The sequence below is a fragment of the Primulina eburnea genome, chromosome 3 (assembly GCF_022965805.1).
Source record: "Primulina eburnea isolate SZY01 chromosome 3, ASM2296580v1, whole genome shotgun sequence".
Classification (NCBI taxonomy): Eukaryota; Viridiplantae; Streptophyta; class Magnoliopsida; order Lamiales; family Gesneriaceae; genus Primulina; species Primulina eburnea.
Window position 1 is genome coordinate 15,056,455 of NC_133103.1, and position 22,177 is coordinate 15,078,631.

The following is a 22,177-nucleotide window of genomic DNA, read 5'->3' on the forward strand; positions in this document are numbered from 1 at the left end:
TATTCAACAAAGCCTGATCCAACTATTCGAGATATTACAAGTTAAAATGAATCTCTGTTATCCAAGGGCTCGTGAGATATTCAATCTAACATGGCATTCTTATGGATGATATGGTACATCGCATTTATATTTCTAGGCTTGATCTATAGGCATAGAACCATATATGACCAAGCATATCAGTTATTCTGACCTCACGAATCTCATGTTCCATAGGCCAATATATCATGTTTTTATTTTATGTCCGGATGTTTCATATTGTATTACTTTTGTCATTGAAAAATAATGCGTACATGTGGAAAAATTTGAATACCTTATTATTTGCTCAGCCTGTGTGTAAACCTAATTGAGACAGAGTTTGTGGATTGCTCGTATATGACTTTTATGATTGATTTTTGCGACACGTTCTAACGCAAAGACATGTGTCAACCACATTTGGATAGCTATAAAATACATGTTTTGTTGTTCAAACAATTTATTTCCGTATTACTAGATACAACTATATATTGTACATAGTCTACAATTTAGTTACAAAAGATCATTTTTTATTTTATTTTTATTTGCCCAGGGAGATTATATCCCAGTTTCACTTATTTTTACCCTCTGGAAGGGTAATAAAGTCATTTTATTCATGATTTCTCCTTGGTTTTCCGAGGGAATTTCCTCCGCGCGCTTTTCAGCCAGGTCTTCTCTCTCTCTCTAAACTAACACCCACAGCATTGGGGGCATTCATGTTATACACACATTTGATTTGCTTTAATCTCGTGCGACTGATTCGTCTATTGAATGAAATTCGGTAGAAAATTTGTGAATGAGGCTGTTTTTTTAGCTTTTTCCGATTAATCCAGGGCAGGTTTTTGTACAAGTTTGCATGCTGAAAAGGATGAGGAACATAAGAGTTTGCGCTCTGTTCAGACCTCTGAATGAGAAAGAAAGGTCCGATCATGGTGATGCCGTCTGCATTACCGGTGTTGATTCTGAATCCTTTATAATCAAGGTAGAAGATCGCATTTATCACTCTATCTCAGTGTTACTTTGTATAATGCGATTCTGCATCTTTACGTAGTTTATTCAGGGTATAAGATTGGTTATTTTGGTTTTTTTTTTTTTTCCAATTAATGTTGTGTTTGACTGGATCTCTAATCATGTGTATTGGTTACTGTGGGGTTACGTTGTTAGTGGGTGCATGACTAGGTAATTTGCCGAAATGAAATGGATCGGCATGAGGGACCATGCAATACCTAAAACGGTATTGGACTTGTGTTTTAGTCCCAATAGGCTGACCGACTTGTCACTTTACTTTCTGGTGTCATGAGCTTGATGCACACTCGAGAGAGTAGAGCAAGTTTTTCTTCATATTTCCTTATGAATGAATTAGAGATGCTTGAGCTGGTGTGATGGTGGGACAGGTCAGTTTTGGGTATACAGCAAATTATAGTGTCGTATAGGTTTGTGCTGAGTTGATACGACACTTCTCTCTCTATTTCTTTCGCTTGACCGTGCACCTCATTAATTGTATGTATGAAATGGATGATGAGAGATGAGAAATTCGAGGATGTGATCCAGTGAAATGGGGTCAAATATGTATGACTGGGTGATCTTAAATGACGTCAACAACGTTGAGTTGAGCCTAGAAACTACAAACAGATAAAACATTAATAATCCAAATTCTAATAAATGTTCCGAAATTGATATGAAATAGTTCAAATACAGAAGTTGAAAGGGACTGCCTTTTTTCTGTAAAATATCGCAAGTTAGATCCCTATTCTAATTTTGTGATGAAATAATATCTCCCAAAACCCTCATAAGTTTCTACAATTTTCTTGAAACTTCATTTGTGGATTTCGTGGATTTAAGGGGTGCATACAACCAGATAATTTTGGTAGTTGTCTGTCACATGGAGTTTAGATTTGATTTCATTTTCGTGTAAAAGATTCATAGACAAGTTGGATCTTGATGTTGTCACGTTAATATACTTTTTTTTTCACAATTATTATAAACAAATGAACATGGTTCAAAAATTTATTATGAGTTTGAGCTTGAATTAATGTGAATTTATCTATGCTGAGGTTAAAAGTATTTTTATTGTTTCTTTGGAGGTTATAACTTAACTGGTGTCTTTGTATTTGATAAGCATGAGTTCATCTGTATATGAATAGAGCATATAATTGATTTAAAAAGAGGGTACGGAAGCAAGAGATGGATAATTAGGGAAATAAGCTTGCTTGAATTTGTCCCATGACAGGATGAGAAGCAAGAGGAAGTGGAGTTTTGTTTTGATAAAGCGTTCTATCAAGGATCAGAGCAGGCCGACATATATGAATTCATCGCTTTACCCATTGTCAAGGGTGAAAAACTGTTCTGTCTTCCATTTTCTCTGATACTTTTAATTTGTTTATTTTTGTGTTTAATCTAGATAATGGTTCAAATTTAACTTCATATTTTAACAGTCAAAAAATTGTAGGTATTGTTAATGGTGTGAATGGTGCCATCATTACATATGGACAGGTGAAATTCTTTGTTTGATTATGAAATTACATCAATCAGTGTGTCAAATATTAGGCCATAAGCTAAAAGATGAGAGCTTTAAATGTTATGTATCTATCGTCATTGCTCACCTCCTGAGAAGCTCACTTTCACGGCAGCTCATTGGAACAACTTTTATTTACTCATTACTATTTGGTGCATGCACCTTCATCCGACCTGTAATGTGAACATGAGCCACACTTTTGATGCTGACTTGATCATAGGCCTTTCCCGTATTTGCCCCTATTTGGCCTCCGATGGGACTAAAATGGTCAGGTGATAAGTCCAAGAGGAACAGCCAAACTCAAAAAGCTAGGTTTTTACTTTTTAGACAGGAGAACCCTCAAGCTTGTTAGCTACCCCACATTTTGTCGTGGAATCAATGTTGGATATATGACACAATTTGATTTTTATTGTTTGTGTAAACATATATATGAAAAGATATTGAACTATTGACCCTTTGTGCTTGTTAATGTTCAGAATCCATTATATGTTTTGGTGCTTAATGAGAAATACCGAATGCCTGTATACCATGTTCAACTATTTCATCTTTTTTTATGTCAAATAATTCAGAATTATTTGGTGGCTTGTTTATGATTCTTTGCTGCGCTGTTGCATATAAATCTATTTCTGAATGTAGCTCTATTTTTAGCATATTTGAGTTATTTTTGCTCACCCATTGGATAAAGCCTGTGGTAATCTACAGGGCATAGTTGCAAGATGTAGCTTTATATTTCGGCTTAACTATTGCTTTTAATTTGAAAATTCAAAAGTTTTGCAAGATTGTTGTTGATGGAATTTTGATGATTGTACATGAGTACCCTTAATCAGCAACCACAAAGTGCACAGAGAAGTTCTAACTCGCAAGTTCTGGTTGATACATAGTTGCTGGAAAAAAAAAATTGAGAGTATATTTGTCTACTGTTTCTGGCCTGGCCTCTCTGTCTCTCTGTTCTTCCTTTGGTTGGATATCATAATACTCAATGAAAATTCCAGTTTTATGTTAACCAAAATTCACAAAATAAGTTGCCTTCCTCGTCTTTGTCTTGTGACTCCATTACCCCTTCTGGATCAACTGTCAAGACGGATAACATACCATTTAAATCTTTTTCTTCATTTTTTACCTGTTACTAAATTCTCAAAGTTATTATACCCAAGTATGAACCGTTTCGTTTGCATCTTTAACCAGACAGGAGCAGGAAAGACTTACACCATGGAGGTAATGTAATTGCAATGAAATATGCACTCAATATTCTTTGACAAAGATCTTATTCAGTCTTTTTTGTTTCAGGGACCAAAATTAATAGATTGTGAGGAAAAAGAGAAAGGCTTGCTGCCAAGAGTGGTGGATGGCATTTTTGACATAATTAAACATTCAAATGACATGTCCAAGTACATGATTAAACTGTCAATGGTATAAGGGCCTTAAGAGGATAAACTCTCCTTAGCATTTTACATTATTAATTTTTAGCTCTCAAAGGGACACTCTTCTCCTGATGTTTTTCAGGTAGAAATATACATGGAGAGAGTAAGGTCTGCACCACCTGAAAGTATCAGCAGTTGCCTGATCTTCCGTCTCAAAGTTGGACGTTGATATTATATTGGAAAATTGGCACATATTCTGTGTTAATGGGTGCTTTTTGCTCCTCAGGGACCTTTTTAATCTGTCCAAGGACAATTTGCAGATTAAGGAGAGTAGGGAGCAAGGAATATTTGTGTCTGGAGTGACAGAGGTGAGATCCTTCCACCCTCCTAACCCGAATACTTCTGCTTGAGACGTCATCCTGATATAGATAAAGATACATATGTACATGTATCGACAATGACAGAGTGTTGTCAGCCTCTGCTGAAGGAGAGTCCATAAGAGAAACTGGTTCGTTTGGTTTTGGCCTGGGATTGGAATTTCCTTTTTGCTGCGTTTTTCTTGCCTGGGATCACAGTTTTTTTCACACCAACTCTTGATGACAGCTATTTTCCATTTGGAAATGCGTGAATAATAGGAAAGTTCTGGATGAACTCTATCTGTCGGATCAAGTAGCTGGCGATATATACATAGAAGTTTATCTGGTATTCAGATAGGTTATATGCATGAAGAAAATTAAACTGTATCAGATTGAGCGACAAAGAATGTTATTGCATGGCACCTGGATGAGTCATGAGGACGGATTATATTCCCCTGCCCTTCAGTATTGAATATGTAGTTACTATATTAAATTTCATCAACTTTCTTCACATAATTTTCTCATTCCTGCAATGGCCCCCTTTAAAATTGACTCTGATCATGCAGTCTAGCTTTTACAAGCTTTGATTTTGTTTTCCAGATCCCGGTATCAGATTCTGCTGAGGCATTACATTGTCTTTCAGTAAGATATAAGTTCCTTACGTTCCTTGCCGTTCATTCTTTGTGTTCTATAACTTAAATGGTTCTTCTTTATGCAGAGTGGAATAGCAAACAGAGCCGTTGGAGACACCCGTACTCTTTTTATCTTTTTTTTTTTCAACTTAAATACATTACTTTCCTTTCCAAATTGCCCAAGGAGCAGGCTAGCACCTTTCTATCGAATATTTGAATTCGTCGCTATGTTTTGGGAATCATGTAAAATTTAACCTCCGCAGAAATGAATGTAGTCAGCAGTAGAAGTCACTGCATATACATATTTTCAATCCAGCTGGAACTAGAGAAGGAGAGAAGGTATATTCTCAACTTCAAAATTTTTAAATTATTGGAATTAGCTCTTTATGTGCATGGAAACTGGGACAGGTCTGGAAAGTTAATCCTTGTAGACTTAGCGGGATCTGAGAAAGCAGAGAAGACTGGAGCTGGAGGCAGAGTTCTTGAAGAAGCAAAAACTATCAACAAATCACTGTCAGCACTTGGAAACGTGATAAATGCTTTAACTTGTGCTTCAACAGTAAGGGGGAATCATATCCCCTATCGTGACTCTAAGCTTACACGGATTTTGCAGGATGCTATTGTTAGTCTCTTTCCACGAACCCCGTCTGATTGTCACCTGTTTAACCGTTCATAAAGATGAAATTACCTTGCACTTCACAGGGAGGAGACTCCCATACTACATTGCTCTGCTGCTGCTCACCAAGCCCATCAAATGCATCAGAGACCTTATCCACTCTTCGATTTGGTTCAAGGTATGCAAATCTACTTTTGGTCGGCTATGACGACCAAGGCTCTCCTCTCCCGAATAATGTTCCAATCTCGAGTTCTATACATTTAGGTGTGATGGAACAGGAAGAGGACATCTAGAATCAAACTTTTTTGTATGCTTATTTAGTTATTTTTACCGAAACTGTGCTGGTAGAGTTGATTTCTTCAATCTTTGAACAGAGCAAGGCATATAAAGGCATCAGCACTAGTAAATTTCAAAGGAGATGAAGACACCAACAGTACTGAATCAGTCTCATTGATCAAAGATGAGTCATGTGAGAAGATTTTGGAAAAGGTTACCCTCGTATTCCAAATTTTGACCAGTAAATGATTTGCGTCTCTCTGTATCTAAACAATTTTGTGTCCTAAATATAGATGAAACAGAGAATGAAGATCGAAGATGTCCAACTGCTTGAGCAGCTATTCATTTTGGAAGGAATTTTCTTCGACCCCAAGTCGACGGAAAAAACTGAAGCAGCTTATGAAGATGTTATATCAACCACTATTTCATCATTACAAGAAGCTGTCGTATTACTTGCTACCAAAGTAGAAGAGGTAATGATTCAAGTCTTGCAATTTTACTTTCCTCTATACCAGGGACAGACTCAGCAAGTTGGCCGTGGAGGGCGAGACTTTATTTTCAGAAAAATTACACATGTAATTTACTTTTCATTTCTGTTGTAAGTCGAAATCCTGGAGACACCATGCAAAGTTATGGTGCTTACATGTGTCTCAAAATTCAAATCTACCTATTACCAAACATAAGCTTCGAGCACTAGGTTTAAAAAAACAAGAAGAAGAAGAAAAGCAAGACCATCTACTCTTACCAGTCACAATGCTTTTGACAAGCATTTGCTGCTAGTCGAGATGGCGTGAACGAAAACACGAGTGCATTTGTTTGCGCTATTTACTTGCATTCCAGGATTCACTAGATTTTTCTTTGAATTGTTCTTTTACGTACCCTTTTATCGGCTTGGGATCAACTCTATGAAATTGGTCACAGCTCAAGAACGACAAGGAGGCTTTGGAGAAGGAGAACAAGGCTCTCAAAAACCAGATCACAACTACTCAATCATCACCATTCCTGTGGAGGATTTGTAGATGGAATACATAGAAAGATGTGAGACACGAAGCTTCGAGGACATTAATACTCAAAATACTGTACGAAGCATCAAATATACTAATCTGAAATTTGTTATTGCTATTCAATTATCGTAACAACGCTCCGAGTTGAGATTTTTTTGGAGGTGTCGGAGTGGCAGGCACACATTTTTAATACGCACGAACTATTTGGAAACATTAGACCCTCCCGCCGAAAACCAGACTAAGAGCTGATGGGATTGGTTTGATCTGTTTTAAAATTTTGAATTTTTTATATATAAAGTATTTATTTAATTGAAAAAGCGAAATACACGAAATAATTTTTAAAGTTTTCTATATTCCTACTATTTTTGCATATGGAAAATAATGTATTTAACATAAAGTTTATATTAGTAAAACAAAAAAGATTTCATCGTACTTGTCAAATATTTTCCCTAGACTTCTCTTAATAAATGATAATGAACAATACACTAGCGTCCTAGAATGATGACTTTTGGGATGACGTGTAAATTGACAAATAAAAAATAGATAAAAAAAAATATCATGAATGTTAAAAATAAAAAATTGCGGTAAAAAGTATAAATTTCAAACTCACAAAATATATTAAACTACACATTTTTATAAAATTTTATCTACTTAATTATATTCTTCTTTGTAAATTCAGAGACTTATTTATAAAATTTTATATTGGTAAAACAAAAAAGATTTCATCATCCTTGTCAAATATTCTCTAGGCTTCTCTTAATAAATAGTAATGAACAAAACAAGGCTTTTTTTTAAAAATATAATAAATTTAAAAAGTTTTTATAAAAATATTGTAATTTGAAAACGTTTATAAAACTATGGCAATCCGTGGGAATCTGCTCCGGATTCTACAGCGACGGTTTACAGCCGTCGCAATTAGCGACGGTTTTTTAATGTTTACGACGGCTTAAAACCCGTCGCCCATAGCGACGGTTTAATAATCCGTCGCTATTGGTTTCTCTGCCCCATTTCCTTTTTATTTTTTTTTATTTTGTTTTAAATAAGTCTGAATCCGGTGCAATGAAATGCAGATTGTACTAGTTTTATAAACACTTTCATTTTACAACATTTTTATAATGATTTATTTAATTTATAATATTTTTAAAAAAGCCGACAGAATATTGCATGATATTACTGTAAATAATAATATTGACGGCGTGCGATTAATGTACTCCGTTAATGTCTAGACACAATTTTTTTTAAATTTTTTACTACTAACGACAGCGCATATAAACATGCACACTTTTAGTAATACTATTAACGACGTGTTTTTATTGTGCGCTGCGAAAATTGCATATGTAATTTTAACAGCACAGTAAATTCCATAGTAATATCCGCAGAATGTATTTATGTGTGCTGTTAAAATAACATATGCAATTTTCGCAGCGCACAATAAAAACACATCGTTAATAGTATTACTAAAAGTGTGCATGTTTATATGCGCTGCTGTTAGTAGTAAAAAATTTTAAAAAAATTGTGTCTAGACATTAACGGAGTACATTAATCGCACGCCGTCAATATTATTATTTACAGTAATATCATGCAGTATTTGTCGGCTTTTTTAAAAATTGAAAGGAATTTATTCCTTGATATTCTTTCCTTATTTAAATATCTCTAGTATTTTGCCTTTCTAGATATAAGATTTAATATATGATATAAATCTAGGATTGATATGATACATGATATCTTTTAGAAGTGAAAATATCTCTAAGATGTGATATCCTTGTTTAAAAGAGTTTGTTTCCTAATAAACTCTTTTTCTATGCTTAATAGGGTTTGCGAAGAGATGATATATATAGAGATGAGATTTAATATTTTCGGTGTGCGAGAGACGAAGCTGCTAGGAAGAATTTCTGAGTTCAAAGATATCTCGTGCCATCGTTATTGTGTCGCTGTGAAGTGCTGACAACATTTGAAGACAACACCTAATCACTGTTTTGATTAGTGTGCTGATTTCTGAAGATTTTTCACTTCTCAGTTGATGCATCCTTTGAGTTTTTGGTTATACGGTTTGTTAGAAGTATAGGATGCAATTTGTCACTCGCCTATATGAGGGAGTTGTTTTAGTCTTTCACTAGTATCGGTTTTTGTAAACTTACAAGTTTTTCTAGTGAATTGTTTTGCCCTGAGGCATCGCACAAGTACTTGGTACTTGTGCATAATTTACATCTTGTCTCGCATATTGTTTTTCAATTAAGTTATGTGTTAATGTGTTAAACTAAAATTTCCGCTGCATGTTGTCGTGAGTGTTACAACACCTACAATCTGATACACGTAACACTTAACCGTATTTTTTTCATACACTGTGGAAACGAAACTTTCAAAAATATTATAAATTAAATAAAACATTATAAAAATGTTGTAAAATGAAAGTGTTTATAAAACTAGTACAATCCGCATTTCACTGCACCGGATTCAGACTTATTTAAAACAAAATAAAAAAAAATAAAAAGGAAAGGGGCAGAGAAACAGCGACGGTTAATAATCGTCGCCAATATCGACGGATTATTAAACCGTCGCAATGAGCGACGGGTTTTAATCCGTCGCTGTGTGCGACGGATTAAAAAACCGTCGCTAATTGCGACGGCTGTAAACCGTCGCTGTAGAATCCGGAGCAGATTCCCACGGATTGCCATAGTTTTATAAACGTTTTCAAATTACAATATTTTTATAAAAACTTTTTAAATTTATTATATTTTTAAAAAAAAGCCAACAAAACAATAGCGTCCCAGAATGATTACTTTTGGGATGACAGTGTAAATTGAAAACTAAAAAATAGATAAAAAATGTTAAAAGTAGAAATTTATGATAAAAAATAAAAATCTCAAACTCATAAAATATAATAAACTACATATTATTATAAAAATTTTCTATTGATTACTATTTCTCAGTAAACTACTATTCTATATATTTTTTTTGAATTTTTAAATTCATTTAAGTACTTATCAGTGTTACATTCATTTATTTATTACCTATACAAGTACTACTACACTTGCATTTTTAAATTTGTTATCCGAACTAACTTAAACATCGAAAAAACAATACCAGAAACACTTCCGATATTCTCTAACGTTTGTTCATTTATGCAGGATTCAACCAATGCCCTCTCATCAATGGTTCCGCTCGGTCCACGCCCAACTCAAATCATTTATTATCAACAATTACTTAAAGATAATTTTTACTCACCATATTGAATCTAAAATACCTGAAATTTTTAACATAATCATATTCTTATGACACCATTTGGTCGTATACCGAACAAAATACATAATTTTCCAAACAAAAGTAAAACATAATATTTTATGTTAATATCCTTTGACTAGACGGGTAAGAGAAAGGGATGATGATTCAAGTACTCAACGGAATTTTTTTATAATAAAATATTATAGAAATAATACAACCTAATCAAAATATGACTAACGTGGAAAACATAAATTTCTAGTGAAATCCGAGGGCCAAAATCAAAATATGACTAAGTAACATTATTATTGATATTCTGATAATTACTGTCATTGCTAGTAGTATGTTATAATTCTTAATGTTATAAATTTTTAAATAAAATTAGGTAGAAAATGATGTTTACGATATGAGGCCTTAGATCTCGATTTGTATAATTTTCTTATTGACATAGAATTCTGTATAAAAAAATTAACGTAATTTTGTTTGAACCGGTTCACACAAATTTATTATTTTTAAATGAGTAGGTCTACTGTAAGACGGTCTCACGAATCTTTATCTATGAAATGAGTTAATCCTACCGATATTCATAACGAAAAATAATTTTGTTTTTTTAAATGTAAGTTTTCCATTTTAGTCATATTTTGATCCATATATATTATTTTTATAATATTTTAGGGAAAAATCCAGTACACAGCACTCACCACGTGTATTCCTGTAAATTGATACAACAGCGAGGGCATATGGGGTAATTGAATCGTATTTAAGCGGCGACCTAAACCCTAAAATCTCTCCCAATCTTCCCCCCTCCATATCCAATCACCCATGGATTCTTTGATTATGTTTGCAATTGAGCCTTGGGTATTGGCGTTCGAATAATCGATCTGCTCGAAGACTTGATGTTGTATGTATTTTTTCATCCTCCTTTCTTGGTTTGTTTCCCACTTCAGACTATGTGACGAAACTCGAATTAAATCATGCAATCTTTCGGATCACAAGTTATTATTAGTGGAAACTTTCAACATTGAAATATGAGGATTGTGGTACTAGGTTTCTTATTTTTTTCGTTTTTTTAATTTGTTATGAATAATTGTTTGTTTGCACTAACTGTCCCAAAAGCGTAAAAAATGCGGCCTTTTATTTGCATCCCTGTTTTTTTTTTTTCAATTTTAATGTTATTCATAAATAGTTTTTTTTGTTGCTGATTTCCGTTTGAGATTATGAAGTTTGTGGTGTTTATCTGACCCTGAGAAGTTATATTCAGGTGAATGCGTATCATATTGGGATTAGGAAGAGGAGGGATGTTATAAATTTTATCGTTTCTCCCGTTCGTCTTGCTATTCATCCTTCTTGTAGTTGCTCCTTATAACCGGAGTAAAGATTTATATGTGAGTTGGTATAAATGGCTGATCGAAATGTTAAAGGGAATGATAATAATATCAAGGCGCCAGGAAGTGGGGCCAATGCCTACACAATTAATCTGGAAATCTTCAGCAAACGGTTAAAAATGTTATACACTAATTGGAGTGAAAATAAGAGTGATCTATGGGGTGGTTCCGAGGTTTTTGCAGTAGCAACTCCCCCTCTATCTGAGGATTTGCGATATCTGAAGTCTTCGGCTTTTAATATATGGTTGATCGGTCACGAATTTCCAGACACTATTATGGTGTTCATGAAGAAACATGTCCATTTTCTATGCAGCCAGAAGAAGGTGTCATTACTTGAAGTAGTGAAAAAATCTGCAAAAGATGCTGTAGGTGTGGAAGTTATAATGCATGCGAAGGCCAAGAATGATTTTGGGACAACATTGATGGATAATATATTCCGTGCAGTTCGAACAGAGTCGAGGATGGACGGATTTGATGTCCCGGTTTTTGGGCACATTGCTAGAGAGGCCCCTGAAGGTAGGCTTCTGGAGTTGTGGGCTGAGAAGTTGAAGAGTGCAAATTTTCAGCTCACCGATGTTACAAATGGATTCTCGGATCTGTTTGCTGTGAAAGACCCTACTGAGATTACGAACTTGAAAAAGGCTGCTTACCTGACTTCCTCAGTGATGAAAACCTTTGTGGTCCCAAAGTTGGAGAAGATAATTGATGAAGAGAAGAAGGTAACCCATTCTTCCTTGATGGATGACACTGAAAAGGTCATACTTGAGCCTGCAAGGATAAAGGTGAAGCTGAAAGCTGAAAATGTTGATATATGCTACCCACCAATTTTTGAAAGCGGAGGAGAATTTGATCTCAGACCTAGTGCGTCAAGCAATGATGAAAATCTGTTTTATGATTCTACTAGTGTGATTATATGTGCAATAGGATCTCAGTACAACAGCTATTGCTCAAATGTGGCTCGGACTGTTCTAATCGATGCCAATCCCGTGCAGAGCAAGGCCTATGAAGTCCTCCTAAAGGCTCACGATGCAGCAATTGCTGCTTTGAAACCTGGACGTAAAGTTGGTGATGTATACCTGGCAGCTCTTTCTGTAGTTGAAAAGGAAGCACCTGAAATGGTTCCCAATTTGACAAAATCCGCAGGAACTGGAATAGGTCTTGAATTTCGTGAGTCAGCACTTAATCTAAATAGCAAAAATGATCGGATGCTGAAGACAGGCATGGTCTTTAATGTGTCTCTTGGGTTTCATAATTTGCAAATAGCGACGAAGAATCCAAAAACCCAAAAATTTTCTATGTTGCTTGCTGATACGGTTATTGTCAGTGATCGTGTTCCGGAAGTGTTGACTTTCACCTGTTCTAAAGCTTTGAAAGATGTGGCATACTCTTTCAATGAAGAAGGAGAAGAAGAGCTGCCTAAAGTTAAAGCTGTATCTAATGGTGCTGAGACATTCTCGTCTAAGGCAACACTTAGATCAGTTAACCATGAGGTGTCAAAAGAAGAGTTGAGGAGGCAGCATCAAGCAGCTCTGGCTCGTCGGAAGAACGAAGAAACTGCAAGAAGACTTGCTGGTGGTGGTACTGAAGGGACAAGCCATGGTCCTATGAAACCCTCAGGAGAGCTGATTGCATACAAGAACATCAATGATATACCTCCTCCGAGAGAATTTATGATTCAGATTGATCAGAAAAATGAGGCCATTTTGCTGCCTGTTTATGGAAGGATGGTGCCTTTCCACATTGCTACTGTAAAGAGTGTATCTAGCCAGCAGGACACAAGTCGAACATGTTATATTCGGATAATGTTTAATGTACCCGGTGCTCCTTTCTCTCAACATGATGCAAACTTGCAGAAGTTTCAAGATTCTATTTATGTTAAAGAAGTTTCATTTCACTCCAAGGATCCAAGACATATCAGTGAAGTTGTTCAGTTAATTAAAACTCTCCGTAGACAGGTCGCCTCCCGTGAATCAGAGAAAGCTGAGCGGGCAACTTTAGTTACCCAAGAAAAACTGCAACTTGCTGGAGCAAAATTTAAGCCAATTAGGTTGTCCGACCTTTGGATACGCCCAGTTTTTGGCGGTCGGGGAAGAAAGCTTAGTGGCACCCTGGAAGCGCATGCAAATGGACTTCGTTATGCGACTTCAAGATCAGATGAGCGGGTGGACATCATGTTTGGAAACATCAAACACGCATTCTTCCAGCCAGCGGAGAAAGAAATGATTACCCTCCTGCATTTTCACCTGCACAACCACATTATGGTGGGGAACAAGAAAACCAAAGATGTTCAGTTTTATGTTGAAGTCATGGATGTAGTACAGACTATTGGAGGTGGAAAAAGATCTGCCTATGACCCTGATGAGATAGAGGAGGAGCAGCGGGAGAGAGATAGAAAGAACAAAATTAGCTTGGATTTTCAAAACTTTGTCAATAGGGTCAATGATCTATGGTCACAACCTCAATTCAAATCACTGGATCTGGAGTTTGATCAGCCGCTGAGAGAACTTGGTTTTCACGGTGTGCCACATAAATCATCTGCATTCATAGTACCGACATCTACGTGCCTTGTTGAGCTCATAGAGACTCCGTTTGTGGTTATTACCCTTAATGAGATTGAGATAGTTAATTTGGAGAGGGTTGGTCTGGGTCAAAAGAATTTTGACATGACCATTGTGTTCAAGGACTTCAAGCGGGATGTAATGCGTATTGATTCAATCCCTACATCATCACTAGATGGCATTAAAGAGTGGCTTGACACGACAGATCTTAAGTACTACGAGAGTAGGCTAAATCTTAACTGGAGGCAGATACTAAAAACAATCACTGATGACCCAGAACAGTTTATAGAGGATGGTGGATGGGAATTTTTGAACTTGGAGGCTAGTGATTCAGATTCTGATAATTCACAGGAGTCAGATCAAGGATATGAACCTTCAGATGTACAATCTGACACTGGGTCGGAAGACGAGGATGAAGATAGTGAATCTTTAGTGGAGTCTGAAGATGACGAGGAAGATGATTCAAACGAGGAGGATGAGGAAGACGAAGGGAAAACCTGGGAGGAGTTGGAAAGGGAAGCTAGTAACGCAGACAGAGAGAAGGGAAATGAATCAGACAGCGAGGAGGAAAGAAAAAGAAGGAAAATGAAGGCCTTTGGAAAATCTCGTGCGCCGGAAAGAAGACCAGGTGCCAGCCTTCCCAAGAAGGCCAGGTTTAGGTAACGAGTGATAAAGTTCAATTGCTTTTGTAGGGAATGAACGCTTTATTTCCCTTCTGCTATTTGTTTGATATTATGGAATGTATTTTAAATGATCGATTAAGTAGGACATGCATATCTCTGTTTTTGATTCTATCCACAAACTTATTTCTCTCTATATTCCAAAATTCCGAGGCTAAGTCACTCGGAACTTTTACTGCCGGATACTTTCTTCTTCCTGTTGCCACTTGTATTAGGTCTGTTAATATGGTGAAGGATTGTAAGTGATTAAGATAAGTAGCATCTAGTCTTGATTGTATGGGGGTTCAAGACACGTGTCACTCGATGGTAACTGACCTTCAGAGCCCCTTTAACGTCGTAGATGCCTGTAACATATGAAATTTGGCCGACTGCGTCTTTTAGGGATTGTATGTTCTGTTTTTCTGATTTTTCTCGAGTGATGATGGAAATTCACCATTTCTATATGTAAGGGAAGTTTTGGCTTCCTCGATATATTATATGGAATTGAGATAGCAAATTAAGCCTCAAGGTACAGCAGTTTATGCCGTCATTTTGCAAGTTTTTAGCAGCTTCAACTGTTGTGTGTAAGCTGTAAAATTTCCTAATTTTATCATAATTTGCAATAGTCAAGTTAAGGCTCTTCTATAATGTGATTTTCACACATTTCACTTGTTTTATGACGACTGCATTATCCACTGATTATAAAATTGTGAGGGGATGTTTTCAAAACGGTCAAATTTATCATTAATTCAAGGGCTATAAGTTTCTACATCATCTTTAGATGATATTTGCCTTGAGACTTCTAATGTTTTTTTCGAGATTCTTTTTTTATGCACTCCCGCAAGATTAGGTTGGTGTTTTGGTATCATGTAATTAGGCCTTTCTGTTTGTGCGTATATGCTAAAGAGAAGTGAGACTTTCGGTTTTATTTCAAGTTATGATCGGTGTTAGAGTTCATGCGTGAGAAAATTATCTTGATTTTAGGACAAAGTTTAATACCGGCACTCTCCATTATTCCTGTTCTATTAACAAGTTTTTTCAGGTTACCAATGGATCAATTCATTTTAAAGTAGAGAATTTCAAATTCGGTTTTATATCTATTTTGACTGTTTGGGGATATCAGATATGGAGTGGTTTCAATTTCTTCAACACTAAAATCGAGAAAACAATTGTAATGGATTTAAGATACATGAAATATGGATATCATTTGCCATAAATGATAATAAACTAATTTGAAGACATTATTTTAATTGGAAGGACAATTGACCCAGCAAATTTCTCAACTTTTCGACAGATCATAAAGATTGGGAGTTTTTCAAATGATCAGTGCTCCATAATTGCTATAAGATAAAATAGCTTCATGACAAAACTCTTCGCAATAGATAAAAAAGCCAACACCAAACCTTCCAGATTTGATGAAATTCTGCACCTGAAAAAGCATCTGGTCCGTGGTTATTTTTTAAGTTCCCTACCATCTGGAGTAGTAATCGCTGCATCAAGTAAAACATTTTCAGGAAGTTTTTACATACAATTTTTTGGTGTTGTAATAAAACAGCACAAGGATTTAATAGTTTAGTTTTTCTTTCCATGATATTCTTGAGCTGGAGGGACCAAAAGGTATGGTTTGATATCCCAGTCTAGCAAGAAAGATGAATATTAACCACAATATCATAGAGTTACCAGTCTGGCATATATAGCTGCCTGCTATGCAATATGATTTTGGAAGAACTGGATCTATTTTGACACAACAAAACTGAACTGATTATTTCCAAGCCACTCAATCTATTTTGTTGGTACAAGTGAATCTGCTTTGACTAACAATAAATTAACAAATAAATAAAGCGACTTCTCTACAAGCCGCTTCAACAAAAGCATGAGTTGGAGAGTCTCGTAGTTCGCTCGTACGTGACCAAAGATCACGAGTCTTGGATTCTTCTTGCCAGTTTGGCCTTATAGCGATTGATTCACTGAATAATGGAAAAGCATTTCTTCTCACTCGATCACTTATCAACTGTTTTCAAATGTCTAAGGCCAATAGGTCGAACACACTCTTGTTGATGGCAAGTTCTAAACTAGATTATTTTATCTGAGTTGGGATTGTTTGTAAGGATGGGATAGTTTGTTCGAAATTATTTTTGTGGAAGAATGGTGGCTGTGTTCTCACTGCAAGTGACTAGGTGCTCATCAACATGTCCACTTTTAAGTTGTCCTCTAATCTAGCTTTTGCATGTCCTTACAAGATGTTTTAAAGTTTATTTATGCAACATCTCAATCAGAGTGGGGACGCAAGGAACTTGAACACATGAATCTTGTCTAAACTAGACACTGATTGCTCCTATTAACCACTGCAGAAAAGCAGAATTACTCAGACCGGTTTACCTATCCAAAGAGAATAATGTGCAATAACTAAGTTCCTAACCTCAAATATGCTATCTCGATTTTCATAGAAAACTCATACCAAAACTTCCTAATGTCAAGTCATAGGATCATCAAAGGTGGATTCTACTTTGACCATAGAGGGTAACCCCTTGATGTCTATGCCAATCCGCCGAGGAAAATAACATGGCAGTAAGCTGTGTACTATAGGTATCACCACAAATTAGCAGCTGAAATTCTCTTCATGTCAAATGGAGAGGTGAAGAAACAAGTGAACAATGAGAATTTAACATTTCTCGTAAGCTATTCTATAGTATATATTGATTCTGAATTCAAATACATGTTATTCCATCAATTCAATAAATGAAGGGGCTGAATCCAAGATAAGATTACCTAAAAAAAACACTCTCAACACGAGTATTACGAATATATACTTTGTTTTGAGTTATGATGTGGTTTTGGGTGATAGAACTTGAATTCTTGTGTTTCTTCATAGATGGAGAGAAAATGGAAGAGAATCATTACTTGCAATACGTGCTTATCGACCTTAAATCTCGTGCAGCTAAGGCGGTGTGCAGGTTCACAATTTTGGCATACGGTTGCTGTCGGAAGGTGTTTGGCGAGTTTGGCGCGCGAGCATGTGTCTTCACTGTGCGGGTGCACGCATTGTTCTGTCCGAAACTCTATTTGACACTTCTAATTAGCTAAGATTGTCAACATGAAAATTGGAGATATATGTCTTGGATTTCATTTTCCGTTGACCTCACTCAATTTGATTATCACACATGATAGTTATGCCAATTCTCTTTGTCCCTAATTCCGGATAGATTTGGACTATACTCAAAATATAGAAATTTTAGTGTTATGTATTAGCTTTTCTAATGAAGTTGGTTTAAACTCATTTGAATTAATACTCAAATTAATATGTTAGAAACCGTAACATGTATCACTTCTCCATTACGGTTCAACGTACTTTTCAAACATAAATCAAATATTAATCCAATCATTCATTATCAAAACATATTTTCTCCTTTAACTATCAATTATATACTTAATACACTCAATAATATGACAAACATCGTGAATTATCGAGAATCAAAACACGATTTCTAATAATACGATGCAGGGCGTATACTCTCTTTGGGTATAAATTGCATAACATAGGATCCCATACAAATCACAATTAATCATAATCACCATTGTGTTTACACAAGTCAAGTGACGTGGATATAAAATCTATCCAACATAAATCATCCAAGTAGATGGATTTAAAATTCATAGCTTCAAATACCTCCATCCAAACACAACTTTAAACATTTATTACACAACTTCTATCGAATTACTAAAATTATTTCGAAATTTTATCGTAGCATACTCACATATCAAAAGTCAAATCTATGTTGTATTTCACCTACCATTGAATTCCTCATATCTCTTCTTAATTATATAGAAAGAAACATGAATCACATAGAGTAGGTAAAAGATTGTTACAACCTCCAAATGTTGATGTTTTCGTTCTACGCAATCGATTTAAGACATGATTTTTTTGTCACTGTCAAAAAAAAAATATATTAGAGAAAAAAATACAAGATTTCTACATATTATGTTTGATATATGCATACGAACAAGAATGTATTATTTTTAAAATTTTCACTTCCAAAATTAGATTTTATAACATATGCAAATGTTGTAAATCACTACTATAATAGAATAATAGACTCCTTTATTTATCGATGAATATAGTGAACTTGACAATTGACATTGATATCTCAAATTTAAGATGAATTTTTTAGTTTAAGATTCAATTATAACAAATTCTTTCACAGACTAAAAAAATACTCATTCATTTAAATAATTCGGATTCAGATGTTGTTCCCCACATATTTATCTTTAATCGGGATTATATTCATATCTCTTGTATTAAATGTGTTTTAACATTAATCGTTCATATCAAATATCGAATCTAAAATATAAGTTAATATGTATGATATATATATTAAAATAATATGTTTCTTCTGACATATCTTGCATATCTTTATCTGTGAGACGAGTCAACTTTTTTCATATTTACAATAATAAATAATATTTTTTGTACAAGTAAACAATATGTATATCACAAAAGAGTGAGTCTCATGTGAGACCGTCTCACGGATCATAATCTGTGAGACGGGTCAACCCTACCCATATCTACAATAAAAAGTAATACTCTTAGCATAAAAAGTAATACTTTTTTATGGGTGACCCAAATAAGAGATTCGTCTCACAAATACGACTTATGAGACCGTCTCACACAAATTTTTACCATCACAAAAATAGACCTGAATGCAAAAAACTCATTATTAATATATTATGCCATATCAGAAACGTCATCCGCTTACCGACTCCCGTTGATCTTCACCGGAATATGCCAAAATAAAAACCACGTCCGAAACGCTAGCACCTTTGTCCCACCGACTAGTGGAATGACTCGTGATCTTATCTATAAATACGCTTCCTATTTCCTTTACCGAGACTTGCAGGCGTTTGGTGTCTCTAAAGAAAGTACCCAATCACAATAAAGTTAGCAACTCCCTTCTGTCGGTCCTTGATTTCATCTGCCAAGGTACTGAAGTTTGGTGGTTCTTTCGGTTTTTCTTTCGGTTTTTGTTGTAAGTTTTAGCCTCTGCGGAGGATTCTATTCGTGGGTTTTGTCTGGGCTAATGTTGTTCTTGCTCTTTGATTTGAGTGTTTCTTCTGAGTGAGTTATTTACCATTTCTCTGTCTGTGTAAATAATTTCTTGATTGTATAGATGTTTTTATTCCAAAATTTGGCTATAAATTTGTGATCTACTCATGGATCTTGAACTGTTTTGTTTAAGGTTTAGCGGTCAGGGTTGTGTAGTAGACAGTGGGAGATATGAAAGATCTAAACTTGTTTTTGCTTCAAGGTTGGCATTTATTGGTTAGTGATAGTTACTGACGAATTTCATCCCGTTTCTGTTTACTCAAGTTTGATTCATAAACGGGTCCATTTTCCTCCTTTAACGCAGATCTAGGCATGGTTTGCTCGGTTAGAGGGCAATAGGCTTTGATTACCCTTCATTGAAAGGATTTCCTATTGTTCTTGTTAAAATGATCATAGATGCGTTGTTCACTGGATTCTATTCTAACTTGCAATAATTTGACTACTCAGCATGCTTGTCCTAATAAAAAGAGAAGATTCGTGGGGGACTTTCTGGGTTAAAAAACATGTTAAAATAGCTTCTACTATTTCAAAATGAAGCGATGCCCTTTGTTCTATAAACCGTGGTGCAGTATATCTTGGTTTTTTGGTGCTAAACGAAGAAAACCTCACTTGAAATGTAGCTTTTCGGAGCCTTGGGATATTCACACTTTTATCTTAACCCTACTTCTTATAGCTCAAGTGAGTCAGTGGCTCAGGTTTTCTTGCGTCGATTTGGATTTTTTCTGCCTTGTAAAATGGGGATTTTCTTATTTCGAGGACAAAAACGATGGATTTTGAGTTTATCTCATGCAGGTTGGGAAATGGACACCTTCCTGTTTACCTCTGAATCCGTGAACGAAGGCCACCCCGACAAGCTCTGCGACCAGATATCTGATGCAGTACTCGACGCCTGCCTGGAACAAGATCCTGACAGTAAAGTTGCTTGTGAGACTTGTACCAAGACCAACATGGTAATGGTCTTTGGTGAAATCACAACAAAGGGTGACATAGACTATGAGAAAATTGTGCGCACCACATGCCGCAATATTGGATTCATATCCGATGACGTGGGTCTCGATGCTGACAAGTGCAAGGTCCTTGTTAACATTGAGCAGCAAAGCCCCGATATTGCTCAAGGAGTTCACGGTCACCTGACCAAACGCCCTGAAGAGATTGGTGCTGGCGACCAGGGACACATGTTCGGGTATGCCACAGATGAGACTCCTGAGTATATGCCTCTCAGCCATGTGCTTGCTACTAAATTAGGTGCTCGGCTGACAGAAGTACGCAAGGATGGTACATGTCCCTGGTTGAGACCTGATGGCAAGACTCAAGTTACGGTGGAGTACTATAATGAAAATGGTGCAATGGTTCCAATAAGGGTACACACAGTTCTCATATCGACTCAGCATGATGAGACTGTTACTAATGATGAGATTGCCAAGGATCTGAAGGAGCATGTCATCAAGCCAGTCATCCCTGAAAAGTACCTTGACGAGAAGACGATTTTCCACCTCAATCCATCTGGTCGGTTCGTTATTGGTGGCCCTCATGGTGACGCAGGTCTCACGGGCAGAAAAATCATTATTGACACCTATGGTGGTTGGGGCGCCCATGGGGGTGGTGCCTTCTCTGGAAAGGACCCCACTAAGGTCGACAGAAGTGGTGCATATATTGTAAGGCAGGCTGCCAAGAGCATTGTTGCTAATGGCCTTGCTCGCAGGTGCATCGTACAAGTCTCATACGCCATTGGTGTGCCTGAGCCGTTATCTGTTTTTGTTGACACTTATGGCACGGGGAAGATCCCTGACAAAGAAATCCTGCAAATTGTGAAAGAAAATTTTGATTTCCGACCTGGAATGATCTCGATTAACTTGGATTTGAAGAGAGGTGGTGGTGGAAGGTTCTTGAAAACTGCTGCATACGGGCACTTTGGAAGGGATGATGCTGACTTCACATGGGAGGTAGTTAAGCCCCTCAAATGGGAAAAATCCCAAGGCTAAACCCGAGACATCTGCTACTGGTTTCCCATGTTACCTTGCGTTGTGTGTATGTTTTTCTTCCATTTTGATTAATGTTCTTGCAGCACAGATTGCTTTGTGATATGCCATATAAGGAATGTGTGTGTGGTGTCTACTTAAATTACAGTTTGAGTCAGCTAGTCAGCCAGTCGCATGTTTGCTAGTCAGGTGAATGCATCGCATATGAATGAATTGTTTCCAGTTATTGGATCTATCATAATTCTGAGTTCGTCGCAATGTGCGCTATTTCGTACAAATACGATGTAATAATTACTTTTAAAAAATAAACATCTTGATACGATTTTCCATAAACTGGACCTTTTCGAGAAAATCACAAATTCTGAAGCATTAAGACTCATATATCCCTGTAGATATCCAAATTTGTTAACCAACATTACCATCAAATTAAATTTAATGGGTTGTAATAATTTTGATTTAAAAAGAATATTTTTCATAACAGTCGTCTAACGAAATTGATATGTG

The 22,177-nt window shown here is 36.0% G+C and overlaps 3 protein-coding genes across 6 annotated transcripts; all 3 read left to right on the forward strand.

The window, feature by feature from the left end:
• The first annotated feature begins 562 nt into the window (after window positions 1-562).
• LOC140826863 (kinesin-like protein KIN-1) lies at window positions 563-7,019 on the forward strand. Of its 3 annotated transcripts, none has more exons than XM_073189385.1 (16): window positions 563-681; window positions 846-994; window positions 2,243-2,345; window positions 2,462-2,505; window positions 3,713-3,742; window positions 3,815-3,937; window positions 4,031-4,056; window positions 4,175-4,256; window positions 4,845-4,886; window positions 4,963-4,996; window positions 5,140-5,215; window positions 5,285-5,498; window positions 5,579-5,670; window positions 5,867-5,981; window positions 6,062-6,241; window positions 6,690-7,019. In XM_073189385.1, exons 2-16 carry the CDS (start codon window positions 869-871, stop codon window positions 6,798-6,800), a joined length of 1,398 nt encoding a protein of 465 aa, XP_073045486.1. In that variant the 5' UTR covers window positions 563-681; window positions 846-868; the 3' UTR covers window positions 6,801-7,019. The 3 variants fall into 3 exon arrangements, with proteins under 3 accessions (XP_073045486.1, XP_073045485.1, XP_073045487.1); XM_073189384.1 differs by having other exon boundaries at window positions 628-681; window positions 827-994; XM_073189386.1 differs by lacking the exons at window positions 563-681; window positions 2,462-2,505 and having other exon boundaries at window positions 692-994.
• Window positions 7,020-10,750: 3,731 nt separating this feature from the next.
• LOC140826862 (FACT complex subunit SPT16) lies at window positions 10,751-14,791 on the forward strand. 2 transcript variants are annotated; one of them, XM_073189382.1, is made up of 2 exons: window positions 10,751-10,892; window positions 11,253-14,791. In XM_073189382.1, the coding sequence occupies exon 2, from the start codon at window positions 11,391-11,393 to the stop codon at window positions 14,595-14,597; it is 3,207 nt and encodes a 1,068-aa protein (XP_073045483.1). In that variant the 5' UTR covers window positions 10,751-10,892; window positions 11,253-11,390; the 3' UTR covers window positions 14,598-14,791. The 2 variants fall into 2 exon arrangements, with proteins under 2 accessions (XP_073045483.1, XP_073045484.1); XM_073189383.1 differs by having other exon boundaries at window positions 10,774-10,986.
• Window positions 14,792-19,393: 4,602 nt separating this feature from the next.
• LOC140826865 (S-adenosylmethionine synthase 3) lies at window positions 19,394-21,931 on the forward strand. The gene is made up of 2 exons (XM_073189388.1): window positions 19,394-19,571; window positions 20,487-21,931. Exon 2 carries the CDS (start codon window positions 20,495-20,497, stop codon window positions 21,674-21,676), a length of 1,182 nt encoding a protein of 393 aa, XP_073045489.1. The 5' UTR covers window positions 19,394-19,571; window positions 20,487-20,494; the 3' UTR covers window positions 21,677-21,931.
• The last annotated feature ends 246 nt before the right edge of the window (window positions 21,932-22,177 follow it).